Consider the following 23957-nt stretch of genomic DNA (forward strand, 5'->3'; position numbering starts at 1 on the left):
ATCACCAAGACTATTCCTACTAACACTGACTGGACAAGTCACTAATACATAAAAATAAGAGCAACCCCCACTCCTTTCTAGCACTGATGATGTTACCTAGTTGGGTATTGAAACATCTGCAAGAAAACCACCAAGCTCAGAGAGCACCAAAGACTACACAGTTTAACCCTTTGTTACAAATATTATCTTATATCACTAATACATAAGGAAGAAAAAGCAGAGCCTCAGCAAACATATCCAACATAACTTCCATCTTCTATTTTCCCCACAATAGCAATCCTGAGAGGTGGATTGGGCTGAGATAAAGTGACTGACCCAACTGACTTTCATGGTTAAGGCGGGACTAGAACTCACAGTCTCCCAGTTTCTAGTCTGGTACCTTAACCACTAGACCAAACTGGTTCTTAATTTTTACTAACTTCCTTAACAGATTGTAAATCTACCATATCTTGATTTCAGGAAAATATTTGACAAAGTGCCCCACCACATTCAACATAGAATATTTAAATGCAGGTGTTCAAGTAGAGTCTAGACAGCTATCTGTCAGGGATGCTTGGACTCATACTGAGGGTTGGTCTCAATAGGCTAAATAGCTCCTTCCAACAGTAAACTTCTATGCCGGAGCCTTCAAAATTAAAATCATGCTGTACCATGGAACTATCAACTTTTCCATTTCCATTTTGATTTAAGCTGGGTTTCAAGATTGACATTTCTTTGTTTTATTGATATGTGCTTGCTTTAGGATAGCCTGTGGAATATGAACTTTATGAAAATTTCATGCTACTTATGCACACAAATGCTTATAATTAGAATGCTTTAAGAATGTAAGGAGTTCTTTTGCATTAGTTTCTGTTCTATCAGTTACAACAGCTTTTGTAGATTACATGCAGATCTCAGGGTTTTTTCTTAGGACTGTATTCTGGTGTGTGTTTAAAAACTAAATGAAGCATCTAGCAGAGATCATCAAAGAACTATGCTACTGACACCTCTTTTTCTCCTTCATTATCAACTGGTCCAATAACAATAGGCACTTTAAATTTATACCTGGATAGGGTTAAGAAGAGTTGAACTCAAAGACAATATAAGTAAAGTGGCAGTCAGTGTAAGGTAGGAAAGCAAGCTTCACATGTGCCAGATGGAATCACCTTCTGGTTAAAGAACCAGTTACAAAAACTGTTCCTAGATGTGTACAGGTAGTGATGATGTCGGGGCAGGTGGATGGAGCCTCCTGCTGCCATTACTACCAGTTCGCAAGAACCAGACTGAACTGGGAGCAACCCACCACTGAATGGCACTGAAAAAAAAGTGACTTATGGCCATTTTTCAGTTACAACCTCTGCAACATCCCCATGATCATGTGATCAAAACTCAGATGCTTGGCAACTGGTTCATAGTGATGATGATTGCTGTGTCATGTGATTCCTTTTATCACCTTCTGATAAGCAAAGTCAATGGGGAAGCCAGATTACCTTAGCAACCCTGTTACTAATTTAACAATTGCATGGGTTTACTTAACAACAGAGGCAAGAAAGGTCATAAAATGGGGCAAAACATACTTAACGGATGTCTCATTTAACAACAGAAATTTTGGGCTCAATTGTGATCATAAACCGAGGACTATATGACAAGTTGGTGCATTTTATGTTACCTAAAAGTGTTTGGTAGCTATGATTTATTATCATTGAAACACATTTATTTATTAGCGTCTTTGATCAGCATTATAAATAAGAAAAAAGACAATATTGTAGATTGGTACATAAAGCTCATTACCAACAATTATTATAAAATGACAGAACATCACATCTAAGCCAAAGCTTTGCACAATTGTATCACCAAATGTTAGACTGTTACAAGCCCTTCCTGCATTGTGAGGTACTGTCATAATATTTATAAAATTTGATTTTTTGGAGTATTAGTCCTGAAAATTAGTTCAACTGTGCCTTTTTTTCCCAAAAAAAAAAAAAAAAAAAAAAAAAAAGAATGTTCAGTCTGGCCTGGGCAGTTTTAAAAAGACATAGAAGTTGCAATCCTATTTCTGAAGAGGATATGCAAGCAAATAACTTCCATCATTAAAGCCATCTTCATTTCAGTGATGCAAGGACACTGGCACATGGGCGGAGATTTTATGTATTAATGCAGAGCCTATAATAGCAAAATCTTAGATGGAGGTTTTAGCCATAGCAAAATTGCTACAGCGGGCCCTGAATTATCAAGAGCACTGAGCATCATCAACATTTTTTCTTTGATTGCTATTACGCATCTAATTTTAAACATCTATTTTGAATGCAAACCTTTTCACCATAAAATAGGATCTCTTGAGAATAGTTCCTCCTAAACGCCCCCTCCCTTCAATGTTTTGCCTATGCCATCCTACGCCAGGGCATCATGATAGAAGCTCCTTTGGAATGAAATCCATTTGTCTCCTTGAGAAGCGATTGCATTCCTGGTATGCAACACAGAGTGCCAGAAAAAGGACCTTGACCAATGGAATGACAATGTGCCAGATGAAGACGAAAGACTTGAGACATTCCAAAGGAGAAGGACAGCACAGGTGGGCTTCTTTGTAGCCAATCAAATCAGAGCAAGAAGAGCAAGAAGAACACACACTTTTATGGGAGTGCCAAAATAGATTGGAGGGGGCATGCCAGTATCCAGGGCTTTGTGCTATATACAACTGCAAGAAAAAAGGATAAAGAGTTAGGGCGATGGAATTGACAGGAAAGGATACTAAATACAACCGGACTTAATGTTTCTGTGAAACAAATGCAGTTGGATTCATGACTGAAATATTTGATAAATAATGTTGGATATTGTCCAACGCTAATGTCATGTATCTAGTTCCCAAAAATTGGCAAGTAAATAAAAGAAAAAAAAAAAAAACCCTGCCATCATTGTAATGTAAAATTGGAGGTTGAGTGAGATAAATCTGATAAATGAATAAAGTAAATAAGTGAAACATGTTCAGCTACTTTTCTTGATTCCTTATAAAGAATTTCAACACAAAAACATATCCTAGCATTTAGCCCAACCCTCAAGAAAATCAAGACATTGTTCAAAGTTGACAGATACCTCTCAAGACTTTCCTATAAAACTTCCAAAAAAACTAGCTAAGTTAAGTAGTTGTATCTTTCTTTGATAAGCTGTTTTTGTTGAAAAATGTTTTACCTTCAACATATATTTTATCATAATGTACACTATTCAAGCACATTTGTTTTATTTTTAGTAAAGAATAGCATATTAATGCTTGCTTGCTTGATTATATGCCATCCGTTGATTAATGACTACTAGATATATTTTCTCCATGAATACATTAGTTCTGTTGTAGAGTTTTTCAACATGAAGGTGTCTGGGCTATGTACAAAACAAATACATATCAATTTTCTAGAGTAAATGTGGAATTGTATGTAATCTGCAACAGGTTGCTGTCCAAAATGGGATTTCACTTGTGGATTTGTTTACAATAAAATTTAAATCTGCTTTTATCAATTTGTTGCACTATTCAGGCACCAAATCACAGCTATGTTAAATTTAATTTAATTAAATCAGTTTATTTAAACAAGCTCTGGGTGGTATAAAATAAAACCAAACAAAATAGAAAGCACAATATAATAAAAATAGAAAACGTATAAAACCAACAATGAATGCTGATCTGTGATATGAGTTTTCAGATTCCAGAAGGCAACAATAGATCAGATTGAGACAGGTAGATCTAGACCAGGGGTGTCAAACTCGATTTCTTTGAGGGCTGCATCAGGATTGTGTTTGACTTTGGGGGGCTGGGGTGAGTGGGGCCAGGATGGATGTGGCCAGCTTGACATTACTCGTGTTGGGGGTGCCTGTGGTGGCCTGAGCTCTCTGCCAGCAAAAACGGGCTCCCAAGCTCCATTTTCGGCTACAACCGCCTCCTACAACCCTCTGCCAGCAAAAACAGAGCTTGGGGGAAACCACACACAGCCCTCACAAGCTGTGTTTCTGGCTGCGATGGCCTCCTGCAACCCTCTGTCAGTGAAAGCAGAACTGGGTGGGGGGGATGCCCTCCCAAGCTCCATTTTTGCTGACAGAAGCACCATGGGCTGGTCCTTTACTGTTTCTAGGGCAGCCCTGGGGGGCCAGATCTAAGCACATCTTGGGGTGGATCTGGCCCTGGGGCCTTGGTTTACACTTACATCCCTGATCTACAGTTACTCTGTAATGTAACATGTTCTGCATTTTTAAACTTGCTGTAAAGAACTGGGTCTTAGTGAGAGATGTACAATGTGATTACAACATATAGTACACAACTCTACATATTGTATATGGAAAGTGGAGATCGATATAAGGGGGCTATTTTCCACAGCAGTTTACAACACATTTAAAAAAAATACTGGATTGTTTTGTTTTGTTGGTGCAGCTAATTTAGAATATATATAGGCTGCTAGAGACTCTCAAATTCTTACTTTCATAGCCATCTATGCATTTCCACCTCCTGTGACCTTTTTGGTTATTCTGCTTTCTGGTCTCTACATGCTTGACACAATTCAGTAAAGAAAATTTATATCTGAACTATATGACTCAAAATTAATTTACACTCACATTATATTTCCTAATGTATCAGTATCTATGTTTATATCATTAGCTAGATAAGAAACTTGGATATGTCAAATTGCCATTTTCTGTTTTGACATTGATTGATTTATTACTTTATAGAGCCCCTGAGTAATACAAATTCTCTAGCAAGAAAAAGCAATATAAACAATAATAAAATTCAGTGAAATGATTTAGTGATGTTTGAAAACAATAGGCATCTTGTTTCACATACTTACTTCAAAAGTGAAGTGAGGAATCAGTTCATTGTAGGACAAAGGTGTCCCTCAGCCCCATAAAAATCCACTGGGTGATTTTGGAAAGTCATATACCCTCAGTGTAACATATCCCACAGGAGTCTTGTGAGAAAAATTTGGAGATGGAACATTACATATCTTTTCTTAAACATGCAAAGGAAAAGCAAGATAAAAGGAAATATTTAGGTTACAGGTTGTCATCATTTAGTGACTGCCTTGTTTAGCAACTGTTAGCAGTTACAACAGAGATGAAAATGTAACTTTATAACCAATTCTTACATTTATTACCTTTGCAGTTCTGTGGTGACTGCTTTACAGGTTCCAATTTTGATCGCTAAATAAGGACTACCTATATTTACTGTATTTACCTACAGCATTGAGTCAGGCCGGCCACATGACTACGGAGACGTCTCCGGACAGCGCTGGCTCTTCGGCTTAGAAATGGAGATGAGCACTGCCCCCTAGAGCCAGAAATGACTAGCACACATGTGTGGGGGAACCTTTACCTTTATATTTACCAAAATTATTTCTGCAAAATGTCAATAATGTTTTTTTTTAAAAAAAAATCACCAGAACCATATGGTCTTCTGTATCTTATAATGAATTCCCCCAACCTAGTTCCATAGAAGTTTGTTAAATTCTTGGTTTTCTTCAGTTTTAAAAAAGATTTTTTAGTCATTTTTATTTATTTATTTTTTTAAATTTGATTTATATGCTGCCCTTCTCCGGAGACTCAGGGTGGCTTTACAATGCACTAAGCCTTCATTCTTTTGTATATTTATACAAAGTCATCTTATTGCCCCCACAACTGGGTCCTCAATTTACCTACCTTAGAAAGGATGGAAGGCTGAGTCAACCTTGAGCCTTGGCAAGATTCGAACCTGCAGTAATTGCAGGCAGCTGTTCTTAATAACAGGGTGATTTAGACCACTGTACTACCAAGGCTCTTTACCTGTTACCTGTTATACAAGCTACTAACATTGTTTAGCAGCTATTGAGAGATGGATTTGAAAAAAAAACTATAAGAAAAAAAAACTTTACAAAATCTAAGATCAGTGGCATTTTATACAGATTACTTACTTATTTATATTTCTAGAGTATCTGAAGACACTACAGAATAACAAAAATGTCCACCTTCCATTACTTGGGACTATAAATTATGTTGGTCCCTGGTTTCTTTGAAAAGCCAGGGTTCTGGAACTTTACTAAAGGATAGCAAAGTGTGTGTGTGTATGGTAATATTTCAGAGGGAAAGGATCAGCAAGGAAAAGATATGCTTGCAGGACGGCATGACATGGCCCTCTTTAATTGGTAAATCTTAGGTAATACCTATCCTCCTGATCTTATAGAATGGATCTTGTAGGACAGTGATGGCTAACCTTTTTGCCGTTGTGTGCCAAAAGCAGGGGGAGCACAGGGGGGGCTTGCGTGTGCGTGTGCCCACACCTTTAATTCAATACATCCGCCCCCCGCGCATGTGCGCATGACCCCCTGTGTCCCCCCACTTTTGGCACGCGATGGCATGGTGGGCCCAGTAAGCCCGTTTTTCACCCTCTCCAGGCTCCAGAGATGAAAACGGGCTTCCCCACCACCTGGGGGCCCTCCAGAGGCCAGAAACAGTCTGTTTCTTGACTTCTGGTGGGTCTGGAAGGCCCGAAAATCAGCTGGCCAGCATGTGCATGCATGCAGAAGCTGTGCTAGGGCAACGCTCGTGTGCCCACTGATATGACACCATAGGTTGGACATCACAGTTATAGGAGATCATTGGAGAAAGATAGTGTCATAAATAACCAATTCCTGATCCAAGAATTGTAATTTGCACAATTGTAATTGTAATTATGTCGGGTTTGTGAGATCTTCAGATATTTTCATCCGCTAAAATCTCATTAAAAAGCAACTACTAGGTAACTAACCTTTATATTGTCTCTTACAATATTCTGCTTCTGGATTATGCTGATAGTAAATGCTATATAACCACCAAGGGATTATAATGGGAAGCTAGTTGTATAGCATGGTTATTTCTCTCAATATTAATATCCCAAGTTGATTACCTCAATGATGTTGTTGAAGGCCACAAATTCCATTTAGAAAACATGTCTTAGCATTGGCTTAAATTCTTCCTAATTGTTTCAGGATCACAGCTGTGGCTATAATAGTCCATCTTTTTTTCACCAAAGAAACATAATAGTAGAAGCATTTTTATTACTTGTGTATTTTTAAACAACTTCTCTGTGGGGAGCTTGTTTGTAATTGGAAACCTAACTAGTGATAAAGGCCATGCCTAGAATTTAAAAAAATTATTTGGTCACTAAAGATGAAGCTTTTATGTTGGCTATTGACAACTTTATTTTACAACTTGGCTATTGAAATGGAATTAGTAGGCAGTGAAATACAATTTTGACTCATAGAAATAGATTAAACCCAATTCCAAAAATTCTGAATTTCCCAATTCTAATAATATATTAGTTATATTTTAGTTAAAAGTGATATAAAACTAAAAATTCACAAACTTTGATGTCTTGATAGTTGTACCTAACAGCTTCTTTCTGAATATACTACCATGAAATACTCACAAGGACAGAGAACTTCATGTTAGGACTTCAACTGATTTTCTTCTTTTTTTTTTCTGCTTCTTAATGGGTAGCAAAACCTGTTAAAGGAAAAGATGAGATACTGCCTTTGGTTTCCAATAACAGCTCCAACGAACCCAGACTTACAAACATACATTTACTATTTATTTATTCAGCACATGTCAATGTTACATTAGCCAGGAGACTATAGTATTAATACAAAATTGTTTGGCTGCCAATGATTGCTAGTTCATTCAGTCCATACTCACACACTATCCAGAGTGCACTGCAAGAACGAACTAACTTCATACTCATAAGGCTTGACAGCATTTTCTAGTGTCATTTGGGTTTTCCACCAGCAATTTCACCTGACATTTGGGCATAGCATTTGGGTAGGTTTGGCACTGGTTGGGTTTGTGCTGCTGCTTAAAGCGCCATTCCCCCCCCTCCCATGAAAGTGGTAGCTATTTACCTACTTGCATGCAACATGCTTTCAAACTGCTAGGTTGGCAGAAGCTGATGCAAGTGACAGGAGCTCACTTTGTCATGTGGTGCTAGGACTCGAACCTCTGGAATACAGATCTTCTCCAACATCATTAAGCCACCGAGCCACTGTGTTTCTCTATACATTTACTTACTGACATATTTATTTTATTAGGAAGCATCACCAACTTGGACTGACTGGCTTAGCATCCTCCACAAAGATGGTAAGCCTAAAAACATCACAGTATAACAGTGCTAAGGAACCCAGCCAATGTTTAGGGCAACCACAGCCTATATGTACAGTCACTGCCCTTCCAGAAGAGACAAAAATAATCCCTCAAATCTGAAAGGCCTGCTCAAATACCCAGGTTGCAAAAAGCTAACAGAGTTGAGGCCCATTCAGTGGTGGGTTGCCTCCGGTTCGTACCGGTTCTATAGAACTGGTAGTAAAACCGGTGGGAGGCTCCGCCCATCAACCCCGATGTCACCAAAATGCTTCTGCGCAGGCGCAGAAGAGCGAGCACACGCGGGTGGCCCCGCTGTGAACTGGTAGTAAAGGTAAGTAGAACCTACCCCTGGGCCCATTGATATCAGCAGGAAGGATATTCCAGGGAATGGGAGCACTGATAAAGAAAGACTGACTCAGATATCCCACACAGATGAAATAAAAGGGATTGGGGGAGGGGGTGTCTTGTCTTCTACATCTCCAGGAGAAGGTAGCTCTGCAGATACTGAGATCCTGAACTTACTTTTTCAGCTTGATGAATCTGTACACTCTACAAAAGCTTTCTTTGTCCAGTTCTTCTAATGAAAATGACCTGCAAAGCCCTGTCTTCATGTTTGAGGACTTGCATAAAATGGATGCTTCTACTATATGAGTTTTTCCTGGACACTTAATACAAACTCAGCAGTACATTCAAAAAGAGTTTGAGCACACAGAAGGCCACTGCTAAAAAAAGACAGAGCTCATTCTACAGGCTTAGGGAGGATTCTAAGAATTCATTTTTCATGAGAGATGTCACAGTTTGTGACCATTCTTGAAGGACAGTATCCTACTTATTCTATCTGGAGCCAAATGTAATTCATTCTCTGGGATGCAGCCATATTACTTGTCTCTTGTGTCACCTTTTCCTGGCTTACTAACATATTAGAACACAGAAGACATATCTATTTCTAAACTGGACTGATATTCTGAGTTCAGCCCTTGTTTAATTTTGAAGCTTAGGGTAGAATTCACATGAAGATAATTGAGTCATGGGTTGATGGAAAATAGAACTTAAATAAGCTTATAGTTGGAGAGAGAGGGGGGAGGGAGGGAGGGAGAGGGGGAGAGAGAGAGAGAGAGAGAGTGCACCTGAAGGAAAGTAAATGTACTAGAATGCAGCAAGTTGGAAAAGGGAAGGAGTCAAGGAAGAAAATGACACTACTAAACAAGGTAAAAGGACCATCTCCTCACTTTCTCAAGACCATTAACCAGTTTTAATCTCACTTTATTTTATTTATTTATTTATTTTATTAAATTTGTATACTGGCCTTCTCCTACTGGACTCAGGGCGGTGCACAGCAAAACATCCCAATACAAAATTTAAAATTTGTTAAAAGAATTACACAACTTTTGGCCTAAATTTAAAATCCCAACTAAAACCCATAGACAATTAAAAATCTAACATCTCAAAAAAAAAAAAAAAAGGGGGGGGGTTTACGCCAGCCCTGCTTGGTGAAAAAGAAAGGTTTTTAGGGCACGGCGAAAAGCCCGGAGATCTGGTATCATACGTACCTCCGGGGGAAGGTCGTTCCAGAGGGCAGGTGCTGCCACAAAGAAGGCCCTCCCCCTGGGGGTCGCCAGCCGACACTGCCTGGCTGACGGCACCCTAAGGAGTCCCTCTCTGTGGGAGCGTACTGGCCGGTGGGAGGCTATCGGCAGCAGAAGGTAGTCCCACAAATACCCAGGTCCACTTGCCCTGCTTTATCTTCAGGCCAAGACAAGAGGAATTATAAAAGAGGAATTCACTTTTTGTCCTGGGTAAAATCAACTAGATGAGCTAAATCTACTGAGCAATGCTCTACATTAGAGCATTGACTCAAGGTTGACTCAGCCTTCCATCCTTCTGAGGTAGGTAAAATGAGGACCCGGTTTGTGGGGGCAATAAGCTGACTTTGTATAAAATAAAACACCGCTTGGAGGGGTCAAAAAGCCCTACTAAGCAGGTATATACAAAAGTATGAAGGCTATTGCTTAATGCATTGTAAGTCTCCGGAGAAAGGAGGCATATAAATCAAATAAATAAATAAATAAATAAATAAATAAATAAATAAATAAATAAGTAGAATCTTGCAAGTCTGAGGGTACAAACCTCTTACTACCACTTTTAACTGTCTGAAATTTGCCTGGGTTTCAGGTGATTCATCAACCACAGATCCAAGGCCAGAGAGGCTGGCGATGATGTACAAGAGACCTTAGCTGTGAGTAGATATGTTGCTCCCCTGGTGACTGGATGCAGGCTGAGATTGAGCTATTCAACCCACCCTGCTGCTTGAATGCATCTCTTACTGAATTTCTGGAGCTGGTACAGTATTGGATTCTCTCCAGCTGTTATCTTTTACCACAGAGCAGTTGGCTTGTAATCTAACAATGGAGGATATTAATCTTTTATCATGGACAGATCATTTCACGATCAGTCTATGACTTATCAGCACCACTGACCTCTGAAAATGAAGAGGATAAGGAAGATGACCTTAATGTAAAGACAGGTAGTCCTCAACTTACACAAGTTCATTTAATGACCGTTCAAAGTTACAACGGCACTGAAAAAAGTGATTTATGACCATTTTTCATACTTACAACCATTGCAGCATCCCCATGGTCACATGATCAAAATTCAGATGCTTGGCAACTGTTTCATATTTATGACCATTACAGCATCCTGAGGTCATGTGATCCCCTTTTGCGACCTTCTGACAAGCAAAGTCAACGAGGAAGCCAGATTCACTTGACAACCCTGCTACTAATTTAACAACTGCAATGATTCACTTAACAACAGTGGCAAGAAAAGTCACAAAATGGGGCAAAAGTCGCTTCACAAATGTTTCACTTAGCAACATAAATTTGGGGCTCAATTGTCATAAGTCGAGGATTACTTGTATGCAAGACTCCTTACCTAGGTGAAAGGGGAAGAAGCATTTTTAAAGTCCAGAACAAGAAGATAATGTCCAGAAGTAGCTCAGAGTCCTCCCTAATTCACTGAACTATATGAAGGAGGAAAAGGTACATCACAGTCTGACTTGTAAATTCTGTTATTGTAACCAATCTCATTAGAGATATTTTTTTTTGTTTATGGTGGAATTGATTTCCTGGTTTAGTCTACCTAGTGGGGCTGATAGCAAAAGATGTGTGGGACGGGGGCAACCAATTAAGATGGTCCCTCCTGGAAGTATAATGGATCTGCTTGGTTTTCTGCAAGTCATGTTTTGGGATTTGGCCAGAAATATATTAGGCAGTCCTACCATATGCCTTGTTCAATCCTGGAATGTAGAAATGATGACAATATTGAACACAATTCCTTCCCAAGGGACTTTGAAGTTTATTTGGGAACTCTGGAACTGCTGAAGTGATGCTTTCAGTAATGGTGACAAAACATGTGGAATGATGAAACCTAAGTACAAGCCCATGTTCAGGCCGACATCATGGCAATGAAGGTTGTGAAGCATTATTACTTCCCCACTCTCACTGGGTTCACGGAATATTGTCCAGAATATTGTCCACTGTTAATGGTGGCTTGTGCCATAAGAAACAACAGTGATAACTGAGACTATATGTCTTATTAGGTTACTTGTCTTTTTGATGGGTTTTTTTTTTTTTGATTCTGAAGTAGGTGGACAAAATTCTTGACAGCATGAGCTCTGAGCTAAAGGTTGGACTCATATTTGCCTGCCTCATTCAGGTAGGCAGGTAGGGTGAATTTGAGAGGCAATGTATGCTTTTTTGAAGGACTGTGGTGTGTCTTGACCTGAAGGAAGCAGTAGTGCACTCTGTCCTATTGATCCATCTCTCAGTTAGATCTTGAACTTCCTCTTTGGGGAAGAAGGATGGTGGGGCAGTGGTTATAAAGAATCCTATATGAAATGAAATAAATGAAATGTTTTATTTAGGTTCCTTTCTGATGGGATTCAGACCTAGGCACGAGACTGAAATCATATTGGTCACTTTTGTGAAATATTCCATCAGGACCTGAATGGGTCCTGCAGCATTTCTGAACTAATGGATCTCTTGGCAGTGCTGGATACCATAGTCTAAACCACCAGTAAGGGTTGAGCCCAATAATTATGTCTTGCAATGGTTCTATTACTACCGAGTCAATGGTTTGAGATCAGGGGTGTCAAACTCATGTCGTCACGGTGGAGTCATATGACTTATTGGGATGTTCCCTGCTGGCCAGGAGTTTGATAGCCCTGTTTTAGATGATGGAGGAGGAGGCGAAGAGTGCCACTGACATGGATGAAGTCATTAATCAGTTTGGAGCGAAGTATCATTAGTGAGATAGTTATCAATGTGCTGATGATATTAGTTCTCTCCATGACTGGAAAGAGATCCATTGGATGATGTTCTTACCTGATGTATAGAGGTAATAAGGGGCAGAATGAGATGAATTACATGAGATGAAGCGGGATTGGCCCTGACCTTATTGGCATTCAGGAAATCCCTCAAAATCTGGTTTCTAAAACAGGCTTTAATAGAAATAGAAGCCTGTGAGGTGGCAACACTGTGTCTAAGATGCTGGTCCATTCTCCTATCCACCTCACATACATGACTCTGAGCAGCGTACAAAACATAAAATCAGGTAAAGCAATTATAAAAGAATAGTACAATACAACAATTACAAAATTGAAAACAGTTTAAAGAAAGATGTAATTGCATTATTGTTTTACCTGATTTTATGCATTGTACATCTCTCAGAGTCATGTATGTGAGATAAGCATCTATATAAATTTAATAAAAAATACATAACATGAAATAAGTTGAAATTGCAACCTAGTACTGGTAACATAAGAGTTCCTATTTACCCAGAAATTTTTAATTTGGTACTAGCCTCTACATCAGTTCCAGATAGGATTGAACTCCCCTTGGTTTGGGGGATTTCTCCTAGAATCAACATTTCTACTTGACCAGAAGGTCAAGGCAGTGGCTAAGAAAGACTTTGAGCAAGGCTTAGCTTTGGCTTGTGCACTAATTGTGCACTAACATCAATTCAATATTACCTTTGAATGTATAGTTGTTCCCAATGCTTTTCTGTTTCAGGTGTTGAGTTAGATAACAAAGCAGCCTTGTTCATGAGAGTCTTATGACAATGCAACAAGGAGAGTGGTCTTCAATGCTAAAGAGTTTAAGACTCATTTATTAAAATTAGGAAGCTCTGCGTTCTGTTTAACTTTTCTCAGCTTTATGAACAGAGATTTCTAAATTACAGTTTCACAAAGGCTAGAAGCATCTTCCCTAATTGAAATGTCCTACAAGTGGGTTTGATTTATTGCGCAGTGGTCAGCAGCAGTGCCTTCTTCATGGTAGCCCCCCAGTAATGAGTTCTATTCAGCGGGTCCCATGAAGTCTTCTTCTAAATGACCACCTAAGGCAAACTATTTACCCTGGCATTTCTTGGGTAAGAATTTCATCCAGAATGAGACTGGTTTTTGTTAGACTTTTAAAAAAGTATAACCCTTTAATTTCTGTATTATTATTGTCCTGGATGGTTTTGTCTCTAATCCTGGTTTCATTGTTTAATGATTTACAGCAGAGGTGTCAAACTCAAGGCCCGCGGGCCAGATCTGGCCCATGGGGTGCTTACATCTGGCCCACGGGGCCACCCTGGAAACAGCAAAGGACCGACTTGTGAGGCCTCTGCCAACAAAAATGGGCTCCCAATCTCTGTTTTTGTCTGGGACAGTCTCCTGCAACCCTCTGCCAGCAAAAACGGAGCTTGGGAGGGCCATACACAGGAGGGCAGAGCACTCAGGCCCCCACAGGCACCCCTGTCACGAGTGACATCAAGCTGGCCATGCCCATTCCAGCCCCCCCCAAGTCAAACACAACCCTGATGCGGCCCTCAATGAAATCGAGTTTGGCACCCCTGATTTACAGTAACAAGAGATGGATCTTGTTTGCTTTGGGAAGCTCAATATTGTAGTGAGACTTACTATCAAGACAGCTGAGTTCTGGAACTCTGCAATTGGTGTCAAGGGAATGGAGAGTTGAGAGATTTCCCATTTAATATATTTGCTCTCAGTTACTCATTTGGATGTCTTGCTTTACACAACGGCTGCTTTTATCAGCTGTTCCTAATTCTGTGTCTGAGGAAAGCATTATTGTGATTCTTTGGCATGCTTAGTTAGGAAGTCATGCCTGCAGAGATAGTGATAAATCAATAATGGCTTAATGGGCAAACCTATGGGTGTTAGAAGTAATTAGTTCTTTATTGACTATTAAGGGCTGCGAATTATTATAGTATATGCTGTAGTTATTTTATACATTTAAAGCTATATCCTTTTTACCCAAACCCTTATAACTATTTCTTTCTTGGCTGTTATCATTTTTTTAATTCAATCATTCACTCTTTAGTACTCCATCTTGTTGCACATAAAAGAGGAGTCTAGGTTGGTTGTAATCTCTCATGACTACAACCAGCAGAAAATGAACAGATATATTATTGCCCTTGTCCATGTGCTGTGCATATATTTATATATTTCCCAGTATTAACTAAACAACAGCTCTCTTATTAATCTGTGTGGATAGGCATATTGAGTATTCTCTGTATTGTCTGTATAGTGGTATATATGATGTCACAGCCACAAATTAGCCTTTGCATAATTCTCAGCTCAGAACAATCTCAGCTCACATCATTTTGCATGAATTTTTGCTAAATATATTTATCCTCTTAATGTATACTGATCCAAAATTAGCTCAGATTAGTACTAGCATGAGGAGATCTACAGAACTATCATAAATACGTAAGAAGCCTGCAAATTTTCGAAAGTAGCAGACAATCTCCTTCCTACTATGTTCTTGCCTTTCAAGATTAAAAGAGGTGCATTTACAAGATTGTCCTGTGGCTAGTATCAGAACTGATAAATAATGTGTGAACTTGGTCATTTCTAAAAATACATTAACAGGAGAAAAAATAAGGTAGAAGTGGCAAGCAGATTGCAGGGCTGGTCTCTAATTTCCATATAGGGAAAAGGGTTGAGCTAAAAGAAGAATCAGAGCCTATAAAAGCTGTCAAAGGTGAAAGGTTTCTTGGTGGTTACGGACTGTCAGGGGTAAGTTTTCTTTTGTTTTTAAATCTCCCTTTGCCCTGATCTTTTCTCTTTAAAAAAAAGTACAGGTTATACTATTCTAGGGGACTTTAGAATGCCATGAGATTAAAGGGCACTTTTGTATAGTGAAGATGTGTTGCGCAGTCCATTCTTTGCTGTGTATTTTGAGCCTTTGCATATGGGAAGACTAACAAATTCTCAGCTGCTGGGCTGCCTGAGGATCCTGGATGCATTATCACATATTTTGTCTGTTCCTTTGCAGGTTGAGCACTTCATCCAGTTCCTTCTTTCTGTTGAGAGTAGATAATAAAAAGGTGAGCAATCCAAGTGTGTTTTTTGAGTGTCTATACTTTCTAGCAAATTGCAGGTATTTATAGGTCTCTTGTGTGCTGTAATATCATTTGATGAATGAGTCTGGTGTGGGTTTGGGGATGGAGGTTGTGCTTTTGTGTTTCTGAGTATGGAGATGAAAACCTCTGAGCTTTGATTTTCCTGCATATGAATCGTAGATGGAAGAACAGAATGCAATCTTGTTTTGAAGAGACAGATTCAGCTAACATCAATGCCAACTTTTCGTCAAACTCAGCTTTGCAAACAAAAATGTTAGTTGTCTATTATAAGTTGTTCTGCTCAAGGTTGCTTAGTGATGTAGCTGTTTCTCACTTACCACACCTGCAGGTGTTTCCTATCTATTCTGCATAAATACTATCCAATTCATTGGACATCCCTTTTAATATATGGGACAGTTCGTAAGCTAAATCACTCCTCTTCTGACAAAGAGATGCACCAGGTCTTCTCAGTGCTTCTGGTGAATGATAAGGAGCTGAGTTTCCACTTATACTAAAATAGGAAAAAACAAAGTCTTGCCCCTGTCTAGAATTTTTTGTAATTGTATAACATGCTCATCCCCCCCCCCCCCCATTTTATGATCATTAAAATGTGATTTGGGGAATGGAAGTCATCTCACATTAGAAACTCAGCAAACCACCCCATTCCATCTCAGACCATTGTGGGACAAACAAACTCTATTGCAAAAACATACTTAAGGAAGTAGGTCTCTGGACAGCAAGGTGGTATATAAATTGAATTAATATATAAAAATAATAAGAATTCAATTAGAAATAATATTGCCTGTATTCATTTCACATTATTTATATCCTATGCTCTTTGGAAATCAGTAGAAAAGTGTGTGTGTGTGTATCAGTGCTCTTCCTACAATGTTATATTATTTTACATCATTTTTCCCTGTTCACTTTCAACAATTGATTGCAAAGAACTGTCTCTTGATATTTAAGATTTTGCACTTGCCTAACTATTTAATGAACAGAAGAGCACCACTCTTGCTATTATTGTTATGCATTCCACTTCTACTTATTTTTTGCTATTGATATTTTGCTTTTTTTTTTTTACAAAAGTTCCCAGAAAAAATTCAGGCAAAATTTAATAGAGGTTCTTTACAGAGGCATGTACTATAGTGAACTGAAAACATATAAACTACCAAGAGACAGACAGGCTGTCTCACATTAGAACAAAGGAGTTTTTGCCTTGCTACTATGATTCCTGACAAAATAGCTGAATCTTGGAACTACTTTGCTTGCCTAACAACCTATACATATCACCAGGTATAGTAACTGAGAGCAGGTGTACTAATGCTGTACACCTCTACCTTAAAACAAACAAACTAAGCTTTTTGTATCTCTTATAGCTGCAACCATGAGCAGGGATACAGAGATGGAGGTTTTTGGGGCGGCTGCCCCTTTCCTGCGTAAATCTGAAAAGGAGCGAATAGAGGCTCAGAACCAGCCCTTTGATGCCAAAACTTACTGCTATGTGGGTGAGCCCAAGGAGGAATATGCCAAAGGGAAAATTAAGAGCTCTGAAGGTGGGAAAATTACTGTAGAGACATCAGATGGCCGGGTGAGCATCTTCCATGGTTTGGGCAACGAGGGGGTGGGAAACACTTTTTAAATTTAATTTAAATAACTCTTTTGTTTTAAGAAAATATTTTTCTGATGCAATGTGAGACTTTTGGAATTAGAATCAATGCATAGCTCTGTCACTTACTGTATATATTGGTGCAAAACCCAATCCCATAAATTCCTCCCTCAATTATTCTGAAGACAAATGGGGCAAGATTGTATATTTTATTGGGATGAGTTGCTGTAAGTACCTCTAGCATGAGGGGGCATAAGCAATAGCTTTTCCCTTAAAATTTTCCTTTGGATCCCATAGACAAGTAGACTTTGAAGTGTAATTTGCTGGGCCATTCATTCTTTTGACAATTGATGGATTTATAGATTAAGTTAAAGTTTTAACCACCTCAAGCTTCAGTGCAAGATGACATTCCTTGAAGGCCAGTTTTAAGGGGGAAATGGCTGTAATGTTATCAATAGCTTCTCGATAATAACAGAATGATATGCTTGTTCAAAGTATTTAGTTGGGACTGAATCTTTAATTCTCCCCTAGCCTGTGCTTTTTCTGAATGCTTTTTCTCTTGTTCTTTCAGACAATAATTGCCAAGCCAGAGGATGTGTACGCAATGAACCCACCGAAGTTTGACAAAATTGAAGATATGGCAATGCTGACGCATTTACATGAACCAGCTGTTTTGTATAACCTCAAAGAGCGCTACAGCTCTTGGATGATCTACGTATGTTTTATCCTTACCTCGTACCAGGACCGAAATCTCAAAGAGGGCAGATTTTAACCACTATTTTTGGTTTCCATGCAGACCTATTCAGGCCTCTTCTGTGTCACTATTAATCCATACAAATTGTTGCCTGTGTACAATCCAGAGGTGGTATCTGGTTATCGAGGGAAAAAGCGTTCCGAGGCCCCTCCCCACATCTTCTCCATCTCTGACAATGCATATCAGTTCATGCTAACTGGTAAGTCTGCTTCAAGGCCTGAAAGGGAATAAGGTTAAATAAAGAATAGTACCAAGAGATTGGGGGGGGGGTTGGGCTGGGGGCAATGGCATAGGTCGTCACCATCTCTCCCAAATATCCCTGCCTACATGAAATTAATTTGAGAGGTGCTACTTGGCATGACCCAGCATCAATCTCTGTAGTTTGTAAACATTTTTTTTTTTTTGCCTCTTCCTTTGGCAGATCGTGAAAACCAGTCTATTCTGATCACGTAAGTAGACATTTCAGATTCATCCCGCTTGATTACTGTAGTAACACAGTGCTAATACAAATAATATTTCTTTACCTGATGATTGATTTTTCTTGCTAGCGGAGAATCTGGTGCTGGAAAGACTGTCAACACAAAGCGAGTCATTCAGTATTTTGCAACAATTGCAGCTACTGGAGAAAGCGCTAAGAAGAAAGAAGAGTCAAGATCGAGCATGAAGGTATGAAAAATACATCTTTTTTTTTTTTTTTAATTTGATTTATATGCCGCCCTTCTCCGGAGACTCAGGGCGGCTTACAATGCGTTAAGCAATAGCCTTCATACTTTGTATATTTATACAAAGTCAGCTTATTGCCCCCACAAACTGGGTCCTCATTTCACCTACCTTAGAAAGGATGGAAGGCTGAGTCAACCTTGAGCCTTGGAGAGATTCGAACCAGCAGAAATTGCAGGCAGCTGTGTTAATGACAGGGTGCACTAAACCACTGTACTATACATCTCATTCTAGATGTGCAAATAAAGAAAATGAAAATCCCCAAACTCTAAGCAAAGGGAGTCTGACTATTTATATACTTTCTGTCTCAAGTTCCACAGAGTTTGTTCAGTGGAATTCTTTTTATCAATAACCACTAAAACCAAAGTAACACTGTACAGGTAGTCCTTGATTTATGACCACAACTGAGCCCAACATTTCTGTTGTTAAGTGAGACATTTGTTAAGTGAGTTTGCCCCATTTTACGACCTTCCTTGTCACAGTTGTCAAGTGAATCACTGCAGGTGTTAATTTACTAACACAGTTGTTAAGTGTTAAGTCTGGCTTCCCCATTGACTTTGCTTGTTGAAAAATCACAAAAGGTGATCACGTGACCTTGTGACAATGCAACCATTATAAGTATGAACCAGTTGCCAAGCATCTGAATTTTTATCACATGGTCATGGGGATGCTGCTATGTTTGTACCTGTGAAAAATGGTCATAAGTCATTTTTTTTCAGTGCTGTTGCAATTTTGAATGGTCACTAAACAAATTGTTGTAAATTGAGGACTACCTGTAATAATAGTAAGATTCCTTCAGAAAGGTCTATACTGCATAGTTCCATAAACAGTTTTATTCAATTTTTTTTTTAATGAAAGAGAATGGAATTATAATATAATTATTATACTTAATAACTATCCGGAATTAATTTCTCATGCCTTCATAATAGCTACTCCCAATGCTGTTAAAGCAAAAACCTTTGACCAAGGTTCTAGGACATAAACTATGATTTACAGTTATGATTTCAGTTGTTTCATCCCAAATGCTGACAAATGTAGAAATGGTTGAAGGGTAGATTTTATTAAACCCTAAACAAAATAGGTGACTGGATCATGAAATCTATATACTGAAGGAAGCACTTTCTAAGTCTCCCAGGAAATGAAGCTCTCCTTCTGCTGCCAGCAGCAATTCTAGTTTGCAGAATCAGATTTTTATCATAACAGACTTGTGAAAAATGTATTGCCTTCTTTTGCCCCCTCGCTTATCCTCCTAATTCCCTCCTTCTGTTCTTTCCCTCCATTCTGACAGGAGCTTTTAAGAACCATTTCTGGAAAAAAAAGTGTGAAGGGAGCAAAATGCATTTCCTGCTTTTAGAATCACTTTCTGATTTTTTATTTTCTTGAGCGAAATAATTAATGCAACAACTAGTAACGGCGTGTAAAATGTCTGTAGAAATTCTCAGTCATCCAGGTCATGGTTGTCCCAAAGGTGCTTTTTCAGTCTAGTTGCCTCCTGAAAAAGCACCTTTGGGTATGCAATATGTTTTGAATTTTAAGCATTTCAAGTCTGAAACAGCTGTTTTGATCTGGGTGAAAATGTTCTGAGCTTTCTGTACTATTGGTAAAGTTAGAGCAACCCATTTTGAACTCAAAACATTTTGCACATTTCTGAATCTGAGCACCAATAATGAATCACTTAAATCTTAAGAGGAAAGAGTGATGCGTGTTTGGGGCAAAAAAATACTGTATGGAAACTTGTCAGAATTAATTGAAATTCAGTGAAGGCACTCTGGTAATTTAATTCCAGATTTCTCATTCCTTGGTCCTATGAAAAAAACATTTAAACATTCTAAATCCATTCATTGGAAAATCAGTCACATTTACTTTAATTAAGCTCGCTTCTGTTCAAGATTTTGCAGTGCTTTCTCTACCCCTCCCTCTTTTTGGTTTTCAAATATGTCTTCCAATACTCCTGCAGGGGACACTTGAAGATCAAATCATCAGTGCCAACCCTTTATTGGAGGCCTTTGGGAATGCCAAGACTGTGAGGAATGACAACTCCTCCCGTTTTGTAAGTGATGAATCTTTGGCAGGCGACACATTTGCTTGCAAGCCTCTCCAGACAGCCTGTCCTGCTCCTTTTCTCATTCCCCATAGAGCAATTCAAGCTGGCATAAAAAAGTCCCATCTTCAATGGAAGGCTTTTTTAAAACAATGTAATTCAAAACCTAATACAAAGAGATAATTGGGATGGGGGATATTTCAGCTTGGGTAATAATAAACTTACCTCCCTGCCCAAAACGATTATGTCCTTCCTCAGAAGGATTCTTTACTTATTTACTTTTTTGTTTTTATTTGATTTATATGCCGCCCTTCTCCAGAGACTCAGGGCGGCTTACAATGCGTTAAGCAATAGCCTTCATACTTTTGTATATTTTATACAAAGTCAGCTTATTGCCCCCACAATCTGGGTCTTCATTTTACCTACCTTAGAAAGGATGGAAGGCTGAGTCAACTTTGAACCTGGGGAGATTTGAATTTGCAGTAATTGCAGGCAGCTGATGTTAATAACAGTGCTTTAGTCTGCTGTGCTACCAGGGCTACTTTCCATCATCCCAAAGCTGTGTTTTTTTTTTTTTTACTAAGTAATAACCATTTCATAATATAACACCTATATCTTCCATTCTTGGAACAATTCACCTATACCGAGAAAATCCTCACTGACTTGATACAGGAGAGCCATGTTAGTCAATATTAGCCAAAAATCAAAAGGAATCTGGTGGCACCTTTTCTAATAACAAATTTATTAAAAGGCATATTTATTTGAGCTGCCACTCACTTCATTTGATGTATGGAGTTTGACTGAAGCCTGACAACTTTGTAGTCGGGCAGTTCAACAGAGAGTGGATGATTTACGTGTTAGTTTTATATTGCCAATTTTATAGGTTTCTGGAATGTTTTGGAACATTAGCTTTATCTTGGCTTCAGCAGCCATCTTCTTCCCTTTTAAATTCGCTTATAGGAAGGAGTGAAAGAGATGTGAAAGAAAATATCCCTAACTGGAATATTTGTGTTGTTCCTATCTGTGTAGAAAAACATCCTATACCTATTAAGAAATCCTTGAAAGAAAATGATTTCAACTGAAACAAGGTTTAAAACACACAGAACAACACAAGAAAAATTGTTAAAGCACAGTGACTTATCTATTTATTCTTCAGCAGCAAACAGTTTCTTTGAAAACAGTACCATCTTCAAGATATAAAATAAAACAAAAACCATACCGGTAGCAAAATATTCAGTTACAAAAATAAATCTAATCCATATGTTGTGGCTCATTAAACATTTCTAGATTTATGAAATAACTTTCACGCCTTTCTACCCTGTAGGGAAAATTCATTAGGATTCATTTTGGTGCCACTGGAAAGCTGGCTTCTGCAGATATCGAGACCTGTAAGTAGCTGAATTTGATAATTGTCTATGTAATGTCTATTAAATTTGACTCGGAAACATTAATTGGACCTTCTGTTATAGATCTTCTGGAAAAGTCAAGAGTAACCTTTCAGTTAAAGGCTGAGAGAAGTTACCACATTTTCTACCAGATTATGTCCAATAAGAAGCCAGAACTAATTGGTAAGTAGGATTCCATTTTACTTTCCTGAACCTTTTATTTTATTGATAATGTGTGTGGTAAATAATATGGGGAAGGGTTTTTTTTTTTTACTCTGTTGACTATTTTCTGCATTGGAAAACTTATATACAATAATCCCTAGAATTTCAGAAAGGCTTCCCGTGTATATTATTTCAGAAATGCTTCTTATTACAACGAACCCTTATGACTATCCGTTCGTAAGCCAAGGTGAGATTGCAGTCCAGAGCATTGATGACCAAGAGGAGCTTATAGCTACAGATGTGAGTGAAAAAAATGATTATGATGTAAAACAAAGAATGTAATTCCTGTCTGAAAACATAACTAACTGTGACACTCTCACCTCCCCCCCCCCTTTAGACAGCCATAGACATTCTGGGCTTTACTCCTGAAGAGAAAGTTGGCATTTATAAACTGACAGGAGCAGTGATGCATTATGGCAACATGAAATTTAAACAGAAACCCCGAGAGGAGCAGGCAGAACCAGATGGCGCAGAAGGTAACAAATTAGCTTTCAAATTTTATAGATCATATGATTCAACTGTATGATTTACAAAACTCCTTTGGAAAGAGCACATTTGCAAAACTCGTTTGGAAAGAGCAACGATAAAGGATGTCTTCTCAGCTTTCAGCAATGAAATATTTGTTTTCTCTCATATGCTTTGCATTTTTTGTAGTGTGTACTGGCATTAAACCGATTACTTTTTGCTTTGATTGCCTTATTGATTGAGAGGTAGAAATGTGAGTGAAAAAGTAAAGAGTTTTCAAAGAGAGTGAGAGGCTAGGCCTGCAGCTTAGATACTCTTTCTATAGAAGATTTCAAATGGAACACAACTAACTTTTTAATTGGGTTCTGGTTTTTGAGCAGTAAGGATTAAATGAGCAGTAAGGATTGGACAAAGGCTGAATTTCACAACTGTTCTCTGTCCAGAAATGTCAGTATTGTTTTCCTGCTTCTAACTCGTGCTGCCAATTCACTGGTTGTATTTTTCACAACCCCGATTACTCTACTAAAGTTTCACAAAGCCTTTTTTCTTGTGGGTTTTTTACAGAGGCTGACAAGACAGCTTATCTGATGGGCCTAAATTCTGCTGATTTGTTGAAAGCCCTGTGCTTTCCTCGGGTGAAAGTGGGCAACGAGTATGTGACCAAAGGTCAAACTGTACATCAGGTGAGTATAGGTAGCAAATCAAGTAGTAGTCCATATGTTAAACAACAAGGGTAGTGTTGTGGCTCCGTTACCTGAGCCTGTGTTATCGGCAGGAGAGGACTCCGAGAGTGAAGGAGAGGAGTTGGCAAGGCCTCCCTCTCCAGGACCCTCCTCTCTGGCAATGCCTTCGGTGTCCGCCGAAGGTCAAGAGATAGGCCCGGGGCCAAGCACGTCCACGCAGCTACAGGTGGACAGTAATGAGGAAGATGAGTCTTGGCTGGATCCTCGGCAGCATCGCAGAGATAAGCGCGCACAGCAGAAGAAGAGGCATGCTAGGGATTAGGCTGAGTCATTGGACCACACCCCACAGGGTATAAAAGAGGGTGGGGTGGCCGGTTCAGCTCTGTGACAAGCAAAAAAGAGATATCGGGCGACCTTCTTTGTATTTACTGGACTTTGTTGATTATTGTGTATTGGCTTTGTTCCTGAAGGGAGAAACTCCCCCCTCGTGAGTAAAGAATACCTGGCAGCCAGCCACTGAGTTGCTGCCAATTCTGATACCAGATAAACTGTTGTCGGCTGAGTACTTTAACTG

General features: G+C 38.9%; 1 protein-coding gene and 1 long non-coding RNA gene across 5 annotated transcripts in view; one reads left to right on the forward strand and one right to left on the reverse strand.

Moving 5' to 3' along the window:
* Positions 1 to 1695: 1695 nt before the first annotated feature.
* The window catches only part of LOC139312589 (uncharacterized), a 68854-nt gene continuing 46592 nt past the window's right edge, over positions 1696 to 23957 (reverse strand). Inside the window, exons 4-7 of one of the 4 annotated variants that reach the window (XR_011600011.1) lie at positions 18392 to 18438; positions 7394 to 7470; positions 4803 to 4922; positions 1696 to 2674 (exon numbers count right to left, since the gene is read on the reverse strand). This is a non-coding gene — a long non-coding RNA (uncharacterized lncRNA). Of the gene's footprint in view, positions 2675 to 4802; positions 4964 to 7393; positions 7471 to 18391; positions 18499 to 23957 lie in introns of all 4 variants that reach the window. The other 3 variants (XR_011600013.1, XR_011600010.1, XR_011600012.1) reach the window with 3 other exon arrangements.
* LOC139312588 (myosin-3) overlaps positions 15441 to 23957 on the forward strand; it is a 33920-nt gene continuing 25403 nt past the window's right edge. The window contains exons 1-12 of the mRNA XM_070937500.1: positions 15441 to 15492; positions 16884 to 17095; positions 17685 to 17828; positions 17910 to 18066; positions 18289 to 18316; positions 18416 to 18533; positions 20545 to 20637; positions 21953 to 22016; positions 22098 to 22196; positions 22372 to 22475; positions 22573 to 22711; positions 23265 to 23383. Coding sequence (XP_070793601.1) covers positions 16892 to 17095; positions 17685 to 17828; positions 17910 to 18066; positions 18289 to 18316; positions 18416 to 18533; positions 20545 to 20637; positions 21953 to 22016; positions 22098 to 22196; positions 22372 to 22475; positions 22573 to 22711; positions 23265 to 23383 — 1269 coding nt within the window. The 5' untranslated portion in view covers positions 15441 to 15492; positions 16884 to 16891. The remainder of the gene's footprint in view (positions 15493 to 16883; positions 17096 to 17684; positions 17829 to 17909; positions 18067 to 18288; positions 18317 to 18415; positions 18534 to 20544; positions 20638 to 21952; positions 22017 to 22097; positions 22197 to 22371; positions 22476 to 22572; positions 22712 to 23264; positions 23384 to 23957) is intronic.

Source organism: Pituophis catenifer, unplaced genomic scaffold, assembly GCF_029215685.1.
Source record: "Pituophis catenifer annectens isolate HBS135680 unplaced genomic scaffold, rPitCat1.0.hap2 SCAF_2, whole genome shotgun sequence".
NCBI lineage: Eukaryota > Metazoa > Chordata > Lepidosauria > Squamata > Colubridae > Pituophis > Pituophis catenifer.